This window comes from Engystomops pustulosus, chromosome 4 (assembly GCF_040894005.1).
Source record: "Engystomops pustulosus chromosome 4, aEngPut4.maternal, whole genome shotgun sequence".
NCBI lineage: Eukaryota > Metazoa > Chordata > Amphibia > Anura > Leptodactylidae > Engystomops > Engystomops pustulosus.
Window position 1 is genome coordinate 137,819,925 of NC_092414.1, and position 18,447 is coordinate 137,838,371.

At 41.0% G+C, this 18,447-nt stretch overlaps 1 protein-coding gene across 7 annotated transcripts in view; it reads left to right on the forward strand.

Annotated features, from left to right (window-relative positions):
* The window catches only part of SHANK3 (SH3 and multiple ankyrin repeat domains 3), a 249,639-nt gene that overhangs the window by 177,499 nt on the left and 53,693 nt on the right, over positions 1-18,447 (forward strand). For all 7 annotated transcript variants that reach the window (XM_072147633.1, XM_072147630.1, XM_072147634.1 and 4 more), the window contains 5 exons: positions 5,444-5,557; positions 5,714-5,789; positions 7,567-7,649; positions 8,095-8,219; positions 9,521-9,656. In XM_072147633.1, the coding sequence (XP_072003734.1) occupies positions 5,444-5,557; positions 5,714-5,789; positions 7,567-7,649; positions 8,095-8,219; positions 9,521-9,656 (534 nt within the window). The remainder of the gene's footprint in view (positions 1-5,443; positions 5,558-5,713; positions 5,790-7,566; positions 7,650-8,094; positions 8,220-9,520; positions 9,657-18,447) is intronic.

Here is an 18,447-nt window from a genome sequence, read left to right on the forward strand (position 1 = left end):
TCCTCCTCGGCTGAGATTACTCCTCAAAAATGGTGAGAGGAGTATTATTACCCTTATGGAAAAATGTTAGTGCGACCTCTGGTTAACTGTATATTTTACCAAATGGGAAAAAAGTATAAGAACTCTTTCTCACGGTCACTACTTTTTGAGTTGGATAATCTGTCACCTGAAGGATTCATGTATACCATAAAATGTCATGTTCCTTTATAATAGTCACTCTATAATTGTAACCCAATGTCTGTACATTATTCATGTCTCCAGTGTAGCAATTTCATTCTTTGCCAGATATAATCTGACCTTCTTTTCATTTTATTTATTAATCAAAGCTTCATTGTGTGAGATTTTCTAAGGAATGATATGGTGAAGGTCGTCTTCCCTTGAACAGCTCACAGGATTTGTTTAGTGAATGGAGTAATGCCTGTCCAGCAGGTGGTTATGTGTTGACCTCAACTACCTTTCCAGATTTTGGTAATTTCTAGTTCAATCTTTGAGGATTAAGAGATCATCCATATTATTAAGCCTTCTCAGTAGAAAAGTCTCCGATGCTTTCATCATATATTACTAAGTATATGACATCTCTTTCATGTTAGGACTAAAAAAGCTATAAAACTACCTGTCTATATTCACTTGATCAATTATTGGTTGATGCATCAACATTGCAGCAAAATAGTAGCTGAGCAGGCCTCTCTATGCCTTTCAAGTTTGATGGAAGATGCAATGAAACAGCGTAGTGTTAATCCAGGAAGCTAAACATGAGCAGTCGGGAGCTGCTGTATGTTAGTACCAGATTATGGCCCCCCTTTTTTCGCCAGTTTTTTGTCTGACTTTTCACTGAAAAGAATGGGCAAACTCCTTGCACATAGTGTTTGCACCACAAAATTCTGCACATAAAGGGTTGTTCTGATGCTGATTTGTAGCGTTGACCACATTTATTACTGCGACTGTGAATTGTGTCGCATACTGTATGTTAAAGGTGCCCCACAAAATTGGTGCACACTTCCAAAGCAGTGCAGGGGGCGCCATATTAATAAAGACTGTGCGCCACTTTTGATGCATCTAGAGCACTCTGCACACTCCACAGGCAAACTGTTGCACTACGTTTGATAAATACAGGCAGTCCCCGGGTTTCATACAAGATAGGGTCTGTAGGTTTGTTCTTAAGTTGAATTTGTATGTAAGTCGGAACTGTATATTTTATCATTGTAATCCCAGCCAGAACTTTTTTGGTCTCTGTGATAATTGGATTTTAAAAATGTCGGGTTGTCATAAGAATCAATATTAACACTAAAGCTTCATTACAGACGCCTCTGATAACTGTTACAGCAGATCATTGTAGCCTAGGACTAAAGTACAATAAATTACCAATGTCCAGAGGTCCGTTTGTAACTAGGGGTCGTATGTAAGTCGAGTGTTCTTAAGTAGGGGACCGCCTGTATGGCCTGTTTTAGCTCACATGTTAAGCATTTTTAATGCACTTTTTGTTCAGTTCCCTCTCTGTTATTAGGCAAGTTATTTGTGCTTAGTGTATAGAAATAGTCTTGTCTACATATAAATTCTGAAAACATGTACAAAGATACATGTATTACTACCAGTTCAGTTTCTTTATACTTTACTATATATATTAGCAACTCTGTACTCTTTAGTGGGGTTCTTGTGTCATTAGGCAGGTTCCTTGCAACAGTTTTTGGAATGTCTTAGGAGTTGTGCTGTGGATACATCTGGTATATGAAGTTCCAATATCTACAGAGGATATGTGACTTTTTAAGTCACAGATTTTGTAAACAAGTACTTCCTACGCCAGGAGTAAAGTGGATGCGTTTTATAAGTTCTGGCTTTGACATCTGGCTTTGGTAGGCTGAAGTGAAGGTTGAGTAGATCTGCAGAAGTCACAGAAAAGGTGCAAATAAGGTGTACATCATCCAGTTGTGCTACTTTTATACACCAGAAAACTGGTGTGACTACCATTATGTACCCCTATATTTTTTCCAGTTAACTGAAGCATCCATTTTAGAGCCCTTTCTTACATCTAATGTTTATGTATTGTAGTCCAGTATTCTTAAGTAAGATAATGAAATACTTGTGCTGAGCAGCTATTTGTTGGAAATTTTACTTCTCAATACTTTCTGCTTTTGGTGAACATTAACCTCAAACCTTTTTTCTGTTCCCAAATGTATAACCTAGTTGCTTTACCCTTTGCATGTTACTGTAAGATATGTTTTCCTCTATTTTACTCAAATCTTTACTGTCCCACTCTTATTTAACAGAATCACTACTAAATACTATAATACTGTACTTCATCGACATATGTGACTTGCAGTGACTTTGCAGTTTGTACTAAAACATGCAAAGTCAGACACAAAACTAGCGCAAGGGATTTAATAAATGTGGGTCAAAATGTTTAGTATCAGAGTTATTTGATAAGTTAACATAATGGTTGTTGTTGTAATATTGCATTAAAATGTTAAATAACAAGCAAAGCTAAACAAACAGACAAAATGTGGATGGTAAACATGGTTGGCTCCCAGGTAAAGGTGGAGGTCACCCAGCACCAGCTAATAATCTGACTTTTAATTAGATCACATAATCCAAAAAGCCTACGAGGTGCATTTATTAATTTTGGCACAGGTTGTTGCTGGAACCGTGCTATATGGTGCTATGGTGCACAGATTAAAAAGATTAGAATTCCCTAGACCACCTTTTAGCTGCTCTCTTTTTGCGCAACAAATTATGCCAAAAAAGGTGTCAGAAAAATAAAATTGCCAGATTCACAAGTGGCGCCAAAATTTTGCAAAAATAGAACAAGTTGAGAGTGTGGGAAAACAGAAATATAGAGGCACGGACACTTCGTAAATTCTGACGCAAAACGCACAGAAAGGAAACAAAAAAGCCCCACCAGTTTTCAATTTAAAAGGCCAAAACAAATGGCCCGCTACATATTTCAAGTATGTAGCACACTCTTAATTATAATTAAGACCATGCTACATGCTTGATGTAGGTTACTTAGATGTTATCTCTGTATATTCCTACTTAGATGTTATCTCTGTACCTACAGTACATTTTTGCATTTTATCATGGCTATGCAAAGCATATCAAAGCTGTTAGCATTGAAGTTAAAGGGGTTGGCCACTTTAAATCTGTTCCATTAGACAGGTCTCAGCATGTATATGTACCTGTACCTTTGCCTCCTGTGAAAGCCTCAGCCTTTCCCTGTTATCCATATGCTGCACCTTGCATCCCCACACAACTTCCTGTTTCTCACTCCTTCAGTACGTCTGTCATGGCAACCTCCAGTGTGTCTTTTTTTTAATCTCCGTCCATCTCACTGACAGACACAGGAGGAGCAGTAGGATGAGTCATCATCTCCTGCTGCAGGCCCCTCCTATTTACTGGTGTAGGATCTTTGTTTCCTAAGAGGCAATTTATGTTATAGAGTGGCCAACCCCTTTAAATATTGTGTCTACTACTACTTAAAATGTATAATTGTCGCATGGTAATTATGATTATTGTATCGTCACCTAGAGACATTTATACCCAATACCTAAAATGAGTTCATAGACTTAAAGGAAACCTACCACTTGAAGTGGCAGGTATAAGAGGGAACTACTGAGCACCAGCTCAGGGTGAGCTGGTGTCGGAGCTTATTTTTGTTAATGTTTTAAACCGCAGTATCGCGGTTTAAAACACTTTTTAAACTGTATGGCCAAAGCTGCTTCGGCACAGGGAGGTACGCGCTCGGCGCACCATGCGCGCGATCGTGCCCGCGGCTACATAGGAAGTGAATGAGAGCCGCGGGCACGGTCGCGTGCATGGTGCGCCGAGAGCGTACCTCCTGCGCCGAAGCAGCTTCGGCCATTAAGTTTAAAAAGTGTTTTAAACCGCGATACTGCGGTTTAAAACACTAACAAAAATAAGCTCCGGCACCAGCTCACCCTGAGCTGGTGCTCGGTAGTTCCCTCTTATACCTGCCACTTCAAGTGGTAGGTTTCCTTTAAAATAGATACACTATTATTAGAAAGGTTAGTTGTTCAATTCACACTTTTAGTCGCTCAATTCACACATTTGGTACAAAGGTATCATCTTCTCTGTGTTCATATTCATATCATAAATTTGGAAACAATTGCACTTACTGTTTCATAGTCCATAAATATCCAGGGTTGAAATTTCCCAATAAAGCACATTAGTAAATTAATCTTGTCCAATACAAATGCATAAAATGTCGCTAAATGTTTACATTTGAGCACACAATTGAAAATTTTACCTGTGTTTATATTAAAGCATAACTGTAAAGTTACCGAAAAAAATTACAAATTACAAAAATTAGTTTCAGCACAACTGGAGAGAGTCTGTGATAACAATTCCAATGATGCCTGTATCATGCTTCTGGCTTATTCCTGCACTTAGATACATCTTGTTATATCTATCATTCTCTTCTGTAAAATGCTGTCAGCCTTTCCTGGAGGGGGCGGACACTACCTGCTTGTGACATCAGCTCTGGGCAGTGAAGCCATATATATGCTGTAGAAAGGAGGTATTTGACTAAATGTTACCATGCTACCATAGCAAATCCTAGCACTGGAAACCTATATCGACCCACCCCCTGACCCGCTGTTCAGCACACAAGTTATAAAATATCTTTTCCCCTCGGCGCAGACGGGATAAGGGGGATGTCCAGGGCAAAATGAGTTGTGCACGTTGCACTGCTGCTCTTTTAGGTTAGATATCGTGAGCTCGCACTTCTCAGCTGTGTGTGCTCCTGATCTGCCGTAAAATATAGGAGCAGCAATGCAATGTGCCTCATGTAAGTAGCACTTCCCGCAGCTGCCCCAGTATTGGGCAGCGGATCGGGAGCGTGCACTAAGACCAGATCCTTTACAATGAGCGGAGGAAGGATGGCCGAGGGGGGTAAGAAAAGGCTTGCTAGGCAAAATATTAGATAAAGAAAATAGAAGCCAATTACAAAAGTCCTTATTTCTGCTAAGTGCAGAGATAGGCAAAAGTTTTTATTCTTTACTTTGAAGAATATTAATTAAACTGGTAATATCTTCGGTCAAAAAAATGCGTCATTCTCCACTTATATTTTCCAGCTTATGCCACCTTATAAAATTGACTTTCATTCTGGAATATGTAGTGAATTTAGGACAGAAAGTCTCACAGTTGTCATAGTAGACAATATGGAGAGGGAAGGGGCGAAGCCAAGTTATAGGATAGACAAAGGCTCAGGAAAAACAAATGGATAATGAGGACATTTCTATCATACTCCAAGTACATATCAATGCTGGTTATTACTTCTTTATAAAGCCCTATACAGCTTTTGTGTGATCATGAGAGTTAAACAGCAGATTGTCCCCTACTTTCTGTGTGCAAAGCACAGGAGGTAACATAGAAGAGAGAACAAATAAACTTAGGGACCTTTAACAGTACATTCACATTTTTCTATTTACAGTGCTGAGTATAGGTGAAGGCGGATTTTGGGAAGGATCGGTGAAGGGTCGAAGTGGATGGTTTCCAGCAGACTGTGTTGAAGAAGTGCAGATGAGGCAGCCAGATCCACGTCAAGGTATGACGAACAGTGGTAACTGTATGGATGACCCTGTTTTCTTGATGATTTTAAAATCAATCTCCAACATGTATTGTATCAGTGGGAGCTTCCAAGCTGTTCATTAAATTGTGGTATGACTTCAGTGTGACTCATATCGAGCACTCTGTCTTTTAGAAACTCGTGAAGATCGCACAAAGCGCCTCTTCAGACATTACACAGTTGGTTCGTATGACTCCTTCACTTCTCATAGGTGAGTTCAGTGTCATGTAAAGTTAATTGTAAGTATTTACAATCCAATGAAAAATGTAGCCTGCCAGACACCTTAGTTTGTAGTCTGCCAAGTCTTTGTGAAACCAACAGCTATTATTTTTGGGTTCCCATACTCATCCACATCTCACATGTTCTCAGTGGGGAGAGTGCAGATAGCCGCTGCCAGACACCTATTTCTGTGACTTTTTATGTGAGAAAAAAGTTTACGTATGTTGAAATCCAACAACCCCAGCTTTCTTTACCCTACAGGGATGGGATCCCGCTGTCTCTCTCCAGCTCACTCGAGACGGTTCTTAAATCAACTACCAGCTTGGCGAGCTGGGGGTGAAGCAGAGCAGAGAGCCATCTCTCTCCCCCATATCTAGTCAACTAATAATGTGGTCAGCTCCTCATGACCAGGCAGCACATAGTAGAGGGAACAGCAATGAGGTTGGATGTGCGGCCTCAATTCATCTTCCTCCGCTGTCCCATAGTCCTCTCCTCTTCCATGAAAGCTCTGTTTCTTGGAGTTGTCGGGCAGAGAGATGGGGGAGGGGCACAGCACAGAGGAGAAAAACACATTGAATGTAGTAAGCTTTCCCTGTCTGTGCTGTTTCCCCTTCCTCCTCCTCTGCTACATAACATGTTTTCCTGACCCTTCCATGAATGCCCTGAGTGGTGGGGTATACATATGTTCCTCTTCAATAAATATAGATTAGTACTGTGTAAGGGAGTATAAGTAAATACTGTGCTTTTGTGTGTTTGTATGTAAGTGTGAAAGTAAACTGCAAGATAATGGGGCACAATTACTTACCCATCTAAATCGCAATCCCCGATCCAGAATCTCTGACAATGATGCACTGTACCGCGATCCACATAGATCCTGAGCCCGATATCCTGCATGTGCCGCTCAGGTCCGCCGGAGCTCACCGTCTTCTTTCCGCTGCATGTAAGTGCTTGGCTTGCGACAAAAATTTAAATGTAAAATCCCGCGCCCTGTCCGAATCCGTCGGATTGGCCCGCCCACCCCCCCCCCCAATTTGTGTCGCGTGAAAGCCGTCGCGATTGTGACACTATCCGATCACGTGACACAATCCCCGGCACGATCCCCGAAAAGTCAGGAAACTCAACGAAAATGCAACTGCGGGCCCCTTAGTAAATAAGCCTCAATGTGTTACTATGTGTGTATGCATTTGCATGTATGTGTATACAGTATGTGTGAAACTGTGTATGAATATGTATGTTTGTACTGTGTATATGTAACTGTCGTCTTAGATCTCATACACACACACAACCGTACAGGAACCGGCCACAAACAGGCGTATCTTTGAGTCCTTTTTCATCCAATGAAGATGGAGGGGCCAAGGAGAGCGCTGCTCATTTCTCCCAACTACATAGTAGTCAGGCTGCTTGGTTACAGTGATTTTCATAGGAGCTTAGCTCGGTCACAGTTTGGTTACTGTTATGTGCATAACAGTAAATTCCATATTAAAAGGGTTAATTCAAATATTATATTATTATAATTATGATTTTAAATATTGTTATTCTTGATTAGAGAAGATATGATTTTTTTCACACACTGTGCAAGGGGACATACTCCCACAGTAGCGATCCTGTTGTTAAAATAATGTGTATACCCACTAATTCTGACCAGATTATCAGCACTGTCTATATGGACAGTAAAAGATATGAAACTTTTTACATTTGTGGATATAAAGAAACTTAACTTTAAAAAAACTACATATTTATTCATATTAATAATAATTGGACTTTTACAGTGATTATGTCATCCAGGAAAAGGTTGCACGGTTACAGAAGAGGGAACTAGAGGGATTTGGTTTTGTGCTGAGAGGAGCAAAAGGTATGTCCATATATGAATTTCTGGGTTTTGTTTAGATGGATATTCCAAAGAAAACAGATTGTAAAATAGTTGTCCCCCTGACCCTTCACAGCTATGACCAGAAGCTATGACCAATTAGTTTGCCAGATTGGCTGCAGGGTGACCAACATAAGACTGTCTAGTTCTACTCTTTACTGTGTAAGCTTATGCCACTTTAGATAAATCTGCCGCAATGTGTTTATTTGGATAATGTGAGATTTCTTTCAGTTCACTGGACAACTTCATAAGGGTTTAGCAATCATGTCAGTATAGTTTCCCAAAAATACATACAACATACAGTATAGACCAAAATACATGCAACATATTAAGCTTGACTAAATCGGCAGAGTAGTACAAGGATTAATAGTTGTATTTCAAATTATGTGTTAATCTAATGTATTAATATATTGTTAAATAAATCTTGCAGCAGAGACCCCGATTGAGGAGTTCACACCAACACCAGCTTTTCCTGCTTTGCAATATCTGGAGTCTGTGGATGTAGATGGTGTAGCATGGAGAGCAGGTCTGAGGACAGGAGACTTCTTGATTGAGGTATGGAATTTGAATGCGATAGGGTGTGGTGTATGCTTATGAGATCTATAAATAAATTACTAACATCTGTAATGAGAGTAAACATACAAACTGATAAAAAAAATATCCATTCTGAAGTATCTTCTCTGAGAAGATCTGAAATTGAGCAGTTCCTCCGTTGTTCCTATTACAAATTTATAAATAAAGTTTCAACTTGGTGTTACCAGTTGGGAGTGTACCCCGGCAGGCACTGACATTGTTCAACCACTGCTTAAAGAATAAAACTGTTTCGTTGTTTATTTCTAAGGGAAATAACACAGAAACAGAACAACAAAGTATCAAACTTTGTGGAGAGTTTTTGGGATATTTTATCCCCTGAGAATTTGTACATTTTTTGAAAAACACATTCATTTAGCCAAAAAAATTTACATTTCAAAATTGCATCCAATTTTATTTAATGCCCTGTAAAACAATTAAAGCGTTAACAAGCTGCATGAAAACTATTTTACATACATTAAGGGGTATAGTTTCTATAACGGGTAATTTATAGAGTTTTACTTTTGTTTAGGCCTCTTAAAGTGACTTGAAACCTGAGCAGGTCCCGCAAAAGCCTGATTTTTAGTTTTTTATGAAAATTTGAGAAATCGCACCTAACGTTCAAAGCCCCATAACATCCTAAATATATGAGAGAATGCATAAAAAACCATGGAGACATAAAGAAGACATTCGGTTAATGTTAGTTATCAAATCGAGACTTTTTCAAAATTTGGACCGTGTCAGGAAGGTGAAAAGTGGCTTCGGCATTAAGGGGTTAAGCAGAATACAGGTGTTTATTAAAATGGTCATATCAGGAAAAATTGTGAAATAACTTGGCAGATGTGAGATTGAATATCCAATGAAATGTTCTCTTTCGTTTTTGTGTGCCAAGGCAAAAAATTACTTTTTGGAATTTTCTATGCTTAAACCAGCCCTTTTATTATTATACTTTATAGCCAAACCGTTCTTGTCTACTTATCGGTAGGTCTATATATCTAATTTTAACTTAAAGAAAATCTACCATCAAAATCAAGCATGGTTAACCAGGGACAGTGTAGCAGCCTGTAACGCCAGTTCGCAGATGGGCTAGTGTAACCCCTCAGGTTCATTAGCATAATTTTAAAACTTGATTTTAGAAGGAAGGAGACCGTGAAAAACGAACATAAGAAGATTACCACAGTGTTTGGGTATAAGAGTAAGTGTCCTTGGTTTGTCATGCTTGATTTGGTAGATTTCCTTTAATGTTTCGATTTTGACCCTTAAATCTTCATTATTGGTTTTTTCAGGTGAATGGGGTAAATGTTGTGAAGGTTGGTCATAAACAAGTAGTATCACTGATTCGCCAAGGGGGTGCTCATCTTACCATGAAGGTTGTGTCTGTGAGTCGAAAACCAGAGAGCGAGGAGGCCATGCGTAGGAGGGGTAAGAATATATATATTTCATACCATAATGTGTGTAGCATGCAAGGACTCAGCTAATACACAGTATAGAGCTATTATTACTGAGTTACTAGTGGTGCTTTAGACAACCATATGTTGGACCGCATACAATATGACAATAATGACCTTTCCTATACAAGTGCACCAGATCTTCCTCCAGAAGCCAGGCAAATGTGCATTAGACCTTAACCACACATGAAGTAACTGTAAGTCACATGTCTGTTTAGGCTGTGTAGAGTGGGCTAACGGGCTGAGCCTGCTCCATACATGGCGGGTGTTAGCTGCATTACTCCATGGCTGTCATAGCAGGATCTGTAAAAGATTTTACAAAACTCTAATACAGTGTGAGAGATATCATATTTCTCTCCAGATTCCATCTTATTCACTGTCATCCATCTCACGATTCAGACACCATCTTGTGTAATCTGCCTAGATATAATTTGTCCTTGCTGCTGGTTTTCTTCTTCTCTGTAGCATCTGCTTATCTTGTCTTGAATACTGGGGAACCTTCACAGTACATTTGTGGCTGGGATAGTGATAGTATTCGGTTCCCTAGAGAACAGTTTTTTTTAGGAGAAATGACACATAGAGTTCATCAACATTATTTTGGGAAAGCATATTAAGGGGAGTTTCTGGGAGGTGCTCAAAGTACATTCAAGCTAACCTATAGCATTTTTTAGTATTTTATCGGCCTTTCACCCCCTATGTGAAGCATTTCTGTTTTCTATATACTGGCTGCACACCCTGAATAAAGTGTGATTGAGTACACCTGCGAACTTGATTGAAGGGTCTACTGTTTTACTCCGTCATCACCAGTCCTGGCAGCCATTTTGTTTTACCTTACAACAATTAATCTAGAGATCACTTTACAACTGAAGGAGGATTGTTGGAACCCTGGAAAAAAATCTCTAACAACAGTAATATTACAGTTTATTGTATAAGTGATCATAATACCCTAGGGGGCCTAGAAACATAATTAAAAAATGAATCAAGTGAAAAAAATATATATAAAAGTTCAAATCCACCCCCTTTCCATAGAACGCAAAAAAACATAAACATGTTAGGTATTAGGAGTCCCAAAACTCAAAATATAAACAGTTATTCCTTGTAGTGAAAGTGATTATGGAAAGTATCACCCAAATATCTGAATTGACAATTTTCTGCCATTTCACAAAACATGATGTCACGAACCCCACTCACCGGAGTTCACACAAGGGTATACCTGCTCTATGGAGTCCCACAATTTAGCCCTTAAGCTCTGCCCACCTCCACAAAATGGCGCCCTAACGGTAAATTCACTCCACGTAATCTCGGCACCCAGTCAATCCACTGCCACCACCCACGAGTTATTTACGCAAAGAAGGCCGTAGGCACCTCAACCACACAGACAATGCACACTGATGATTTACACAGAACATGCACTCACTACTTATACTATATTAAAATGATGAACTCATACAAAACATGCAATCGCTTTCTACATAAACTAAGCTAAAAATGACCTTGGTAACGTAATTCCCTTCGGAGACTCATATTATATAAGGCTACAAGCAGAGACTTACTAAAGGAACACTTTAATATACATTAAAAAATACAGTAAACTCAAAGAATAAAATTGTCAGATAGAATGAAAAAGTTAAAAACAATACACATACAGTTAGGGAAAGCAGAAACAAAATACCTCTTGCTATTGAAATAGGTAGAAATTCTTTGGCCCGAGGACTGGGCATAGACAGCGATCCAGTCTTCTAGTGTGATAGAATCCTCAAACTGAACCAAGCCATGTGGCTGCTTCACTAATTTAAACCCAGGGGATTTTTGACCCCCACCCCTGGCTGTGATGTCACTGTGAGGCGGAGTTTTTCTATCCCCTTCCCATCAGTAAGGTTCTTTCTGGGTCTGGGGTTTCATTAAAACCCCATAACTTTTGATTAAAAGATGGCACAATTGTGCCATTGCTTCAAATCAACCAGGTACCTTATTCCCATTAACCCAATACCAAACTCGGGGTGTCTTAGCCTAATATCAGGGGTGTTCTGCTATTGGTTGACTTCCGATTCTTGCTCCAGGAGCACATCAAGACCCCATAACTGTCCTGTGTAACTGGGGACCCATAATTATGAATTATGCCCCAGTTATGGACAGCTATAATATTTCCAATTGGCTATGTTTTGTAGGGGAAAAAAAACACATAGTCTGCTGGTTCTTTCATCTCCCCTTCCTGAACCACACTCTTGTCAAAGGTGTCAATTCCCTCACTTAGTGAAGAGCAGGTTTCTCTGATCAAACAGACACACTGTCCATCTCCTCTTCCTGGCTGGTTGTAAAGCTGGTTGTAAAGCTTTGGCCAAATGGAGCCAGTACATGGTTTGGAATATGAGATACCATCACTATGAAATACAATTTATTACACAAGAAATAAGACCTTTTACAGTTGTGTACATAGAAAAAATAAAGAGTGCAAAACCAGAAATACAAAATGGAAAAAGTCCATTGGCTGCAACTAGGTAAGCTGCAAGATGGGAGTAGCCACAACATGTTACTCCTGCCCAGAAGAAGTAGACTACAAATATACTCATGTATATACTCATGTATAAGCCGAGCTTTTCAGCACAAAAATGTGCTGCAAAACCTCGCCTCGGCTTATACACGAGTCAATAAAAAAAATAAACTTATATACTCACCCTCTGATGGCCCCGATGCTCTGCACGGTTCCCCGATGTCGGTGCGGCTCCTCTTCTGTCTTCCCCGTGGCTCGTTTTCAGTCATCTGTACAGCAGGCTGGGACGAGGCCAGTTATCTTCCTGGCCGGCGCATACTATGATGCGGCCACTAATGACGTCATAGTATGCGCTGTCAATGAGATAACAAGGCCGCGTCCCTGCCTGCTGTACAGAAGACCAAAGAAAGAAGAGGAGCCGCTGGGAAGACAGAAGAGGAGCACATCTGGGCCATCAGGAGCAGGCTAGGTGGCCTGACTGTATACTACAGGGGGCTGGCTGGGCAGGCTGTATACTACAGGGGGCCAGCTGGGATGGCTGTATACTACAGGGGGCAGACTGGGCTGGCTGTATACTACAGGGGGCCGGCTGGGCTGGCTGTATACTACAGGGGGCCGGCTGGGATGGCTGTATACTACATGGGGCAGACTGGGCTGGCTGTATACTACAGGGGGCAGGCTGGGCTGGCTGTATACTACAGGGGGCAGACTGGGCTGGCTGTAGACTACAGGGGGCAGGCTGGACTGGCTGTATACTACAGGAGGCAGGCTGGGTTGGCTGTATGCTACAGGGGGCCGGCTGGGATGGCTGTATACTACAGGGGGCAGGCTGGGCTGGCTGTATACTACAGGGGGCAGACTGGGCTGGCTGTAGACTACAGGGGGCAGACTGGGCTGGCTGTATACTACAGGGGGCAGGTTAGGCTGGCTGTATACTACAGAGGGGGCAGGCTGAGCTGGCTGTATACTACAGGAGGCAGGCTGGGCTGGCTGTATACTACAGGAGGCAGGCTGGGTTGGCTGTATGCTACAGGGGGCAGGCTGGGCTGGCTGTATGCTACAGGGGGCAGGGTGACTATAGTCTACAGGGGACTGGCTGGCTGTATTTTACAGGGGGCAGGCTGGGTGAATACTACATGGTGGCTGGCTGTATACTACAGGGGGCAGGCTGGGCTGGTTGTATACTACAGGGGGCAGGCTGGCTGTATACTACAGGGGGCAGGCTGGCTATATTCTACATGAGGGCTGGCTGGCTGTATACTACATGGGGGCTGGCTATATATTACATGGGGGCAGGCTGGCTATATACACCTGGGAGCTGGCTTGCTATATACTACTGGGAGCTTGCTGGCTATTTACAGGGGGGGGGGGCTGTGACCTGTGCATTTCCCATCCTCGGCTTATACTCAAATCAATAGGTTTTCCCCTTTTTTTTGTGGTAAAATTAGGGGTCTCAGCTTATACTCAGGTCGGCTTATACTCGAATATATACGGTAACTAGATCCCTAAACTCCTGCCCCCTTCACCCAATTACAGGCAGTCCCTGGGTTACGTACAATATAGGTTCCATAGGTTTGTTCTTAAGTTGAATTTGTATGTAAGTCGAAACTGTATATTTTATAATTGTAGTTCCAGACAAGAAAATGTTTGTCTTCAGTGACAATTTTACAAAATTCAAAAGCTGTCCTGGATTATCTTTAAAGCTTTATTAAAGACACCTTACAGCTGATCCTTGCAGCCTGGGACTATAGTAAAACATTCAGAGAGCTTAACCAAAGGTCACTGTGGCCAGAGTGGTCCTTCTTTAACTAGGGGTCATCTGTAATTTCGGTGTCCGTAAGTAGGGGACCACCTGTACTGGTAATTTAAATTCAGCGAATGAAGGCTATAATTTAATTTTTAAGCATAATCTAAGTTACTCTAAATGAAATGCCCATTAAATAATTTATAAGCTTGAGCACATTAATATTAAACCCTCTAATAGTTCTTATTTAGAGTACTGCACAAAGAGGAGTATTAATCATACATTTAATGCTAGTTTCTTAAACAAAATGTGTCTTTTATTGACACAAAATAAATTATGTGTCAAAATATGGGACCTTTTGGCATACTTGTGCCCAAGAAACACTTTTCTGTAAAGTGGGAATGTATATGTACCTGTACCTTTGCCTCCTTTTAGAGCTTCAGCCTTTCCCTGTTGTCACCATGCTGCCCTCTGCATACATACTCAGCTTTTTCTCCCTCACTGTGCATCTCTTTTCACTGTCTGTCTTAACTGGCTGACTAGAGATGTGATTAACTCCGCCCTGAACCGGCTTACCACACCCCCTTTAACTTGATACAATTAGGTTAAAAGTGGAGTGGTATCGGGTGATTGACTGGCCTGTGCCTCCTTATTATATATTTAATAGGGAGCTGTTCAGGAGCCGGAAGAGCTGGCTCTTCTTAGTTAGTGGAGCCTAATGAACCAGCTAACTAAGAAGAGCCGTGATTCCCATCACTATGGCTGACACAGATATGGGTGGGGAGCAAGTTGAGTCATAATCTCCTGCTGCAGCTTCTACTATTCATCATTGCTCACACATGAAAACAAAGAATCAAGGAGGTTCTGCAGACTGCACTCAAGTACCGTATTTTTTGGACTATAAGACTCACTTTTTAGCTAGAAAAAATATTGCTAAAAAGTGCCTGCGTCTTATAGACCGAAGGTCAGGAGGATCCAGCACTTCCAGACCCTCCTGACCGCTGTAATGGAGATCGGGGGATGCCCTGATATAGAGCTGCACCCGATCTCCCAGAGAGGAGAGGCTCCGTACTGCTCTCACGCTCTGACTACTGATACAGGACTTGCGGTGATGTCCGAATCATGTGACTGATCACATGCTTCTTACATCACCAGAGGATCTGATACTGGGAGAATGGGAACATGCTGGGCTGGGACAGGGTAAGAAGAAGGGGAAGAGGGGAAGTGTGTGTGTGTGGGGGGGTCTCTGTGTATAGCTGAGCTGTGTGTGTATCTGTATGAATGATGCTGAGCTGTGTGTGTATCTGTACAAATTATCCAGAGGTTTGTGTTTATCTGTATGAATGATGCTGAGCTGTGTGCGTATCTGTATGAACGATGCAGAGCTGTGTGTGTATCTGTATGAATGATGCTGAGCTGTGTGCGTATCTGTATGAATTATGCTGAGCTGTGTGCGTTTCTGTATGAATGATGCTGAGCTGTGTGCGTATCTGTATGAATGATGCAGAGCTGTGTGTGTATCTGTATGAATGATGCTGAACTGTGTGTGTAACTGTATGAATGATGCTGAGCTGTGTGTGTATCTGTACAAATTATCCAGAGGTTTGTGTTTATCTGTATGAATGATGCTGAGCTGTGTGCGTATCTGTATGAACGATGCAGAGCTGTGTGTGTATCTGTATGAATGATGCTGAGCTGTGTGCGTATCTGTATGAATTATGCTGAGCTGTGTGCGTTTCTGTATGAATGATGCTGAGCTGTGTGCGTATCTGTATGAATGATGCAGAGCTGTGTGTGTATCTGTATGAATGATGCTGAACTGTGTGTGTAACTGTATGAATGATGCAGTGCTGTGTGTGTAAATGTATGGATTTAGCAAGAGCTGTGTGTGTAAATGTATAGATGTAGTAGAGCTGTGTGTGTATATGTATAGATGATGCAGAGCTGTGTGTGCTGTGCTTTAGTGCTCAGGAATATTTTAATTGGTGTAAAAAATATTAAAGAGAATCTGTCAGGCAGGGGTGCAACTAGGATAGACAGGGTACCACAACAGACTTCTGAATGGGGCCCCCTACCCCCTCAGATAATATACATATTTGTATACTCACACATTTATATACTCTTACACACATTTATACAGTTTTAGAACACATTTATGCACTGATATATACATTTATACAGATCTGTCACAGTAGCTGCTATCCACATTCCCCCATGTGTGGCAGGAATTAGAGATGAGAGATTCCTAGTCCTAATCCCTCTCGAAGGAAGACCTTCTGTCATACAATAATGGCTCCGCACTCTTCCTGGTCCCTAAAGTCTGCTGCCTTGGAGTCATCTTTGACACTGCCTCATCCTTTAAGCCTCACATACAGGCCTTTACTACAACCTGCCACCTCCATCTTAAGAACATCTCACATGTGATCTTTCCTCAATCCAGTGTCTACAAAATTGCTAGTCCATGTCCTCATCATCTCCCGTTTGGACTACTGCAACATTCTTCTCCGTGGTCTCCCAGCTAACGCCTCTCCAATCCATCTGCTCGGCTAATCCATCTGTCTCCTCGATTCTCCTCTGCCAGTCTCTCCACTGGTTACCCATTGTACAGTGAATTCAATTTAAAATACTAACCATGACTTACAAAGCTGTCCACAACCTGTCCCCTCCATATATATCTACTCATCAGACAATACTTCGCCACACGTAATCTCTGTCCCTCACAGGAGCTTCAGCGTCACTCTACCACAACCATATCCAGGACTTCTTCAGTGCATCTCCCATACTCTGGAACTCTCTACCAAAATGTGTCAGACTGTCCCCCACTTACCAAACCTTCAAACACAACCTGAAAACCCACCTATTCAGGAGCACCTGCAACACACATTAACTGCATTGCTCCCTCACCTCAGTTCTATCCCCCTCATCCTCCCGTATAGATTGTGAGCCCTGGCTGTAGTTTTGTATTTTGTACTTGTGTTTCTTTTTGTCTTAATGAAATGTATGTGAACCCCTTTCTGAGTGTACAGCACCATGGAATTAATGGTGCTCTATAAATAAATAATAATGATGATAGGTAGATTGATGATGGAAGATAAATATGAAAGATGATATAGATTTATAGATAGATGATAAGATTTATAGGTTCATAAATATAAGGTAGATTATAAAGAGATAACTATTAGATGTTTCGGTTAAGGTCTAAGGCAGTGGTTGCGAACCTATGGCACTGGTGCCAGAGGTGGCACTCGGAGCCCTTTCTGTGGGCACCCAGGCCTTCACCAGAGAGGACTCCAGGTATCTTCCTGCAGTCCCAAACAGCCCAGGACTTTCTTTGCACAGAGCTGTTTTAAAGTGACAGCTCTACCTGGGACTACTGGATGAGTGGGAAGGTGTGGACAGATCTGGTGTCCTCAGGGTGCTGTTATGAATGAAAGCTGTGACAGAGCAGGGAGTATAAACCACAAATTAAATTTCTGTGTTGGCACTTTGCAATAAATAAGTGGGTCTTGGTTGTAGTTTGGGCACTCGGCCTCTAAAAGGTTCACCATCACTGGTCTAAGGTGTATAAGCACCTTTCCTGTTGTCTCTCCATGCTGTATTTTTGCACATTACATCTAGTTTAATGTAAGAAACTAGTTGACACAGCGGTAATCATGCATGCATGTAACAATGCTTTGGAATCTGATCTGCACTGGTAATTAATTCTTATGGTTATCTGCGATTATCATAAGTGTGTTAAGCTGATCCATTTCATGTTTAAAGATCAGATGGAGTTCCTTAATCTCCTTCATTTAATAGATCGCTGTTTTTACTTTCTGATGCTGAATCATTCCGTAAGACTGTTCCTTGGCTGATTGAAGATGTACATGACTCCAAATTCTTACAATGATTGCAGTAATCAAAGAACAATACACTATTCTTTATTTTTCTGCCGTGAACAGATTTGACAGATGGAGTTAAACACAATTGAAGGGTATTTCCTCTAAAGGCTTTTCTTTCCATGCATGCATATGGTTTAAAGGTTGTAAATAAGAATAAATGTGCTTGAATGTTTCAGTTTGGTAAAATTAATTATTTACTTTGTACCAAAGTCACACCCATATGGCTGATTTATTTTTCGCCATGGTAAGATGCAGTGATCTGTGTCCTCATGTACATTATTCAGAACTAAAGCTATAACATATGAAATAATTCTTTATAAAGCTGTTTAAATGTACAAGGATGATCTTAATTCCATCCAGTACCATATACTTTGATTTCACCTGACTTCACTCTATTGTAATATTATACCAGCAGTTTTATTCAGCTGAGATAGATTAGTTCATTTGAAAGTTAAACATACACTTCTGGTTTGCATTAATCCATAGTCATATATATTTTGGTTGGATTTTAGAATATTATGAAGCATAAGTCAGAAGAGTCATAGAGCAGCCGAAGTCCAGACCACAGGCTAGGTAAATCACAGATGTCTGTAATAACTATTTAGAGGAAAGTGAGGAAATACAATGTAAAAAATTAACAAATAAAGAT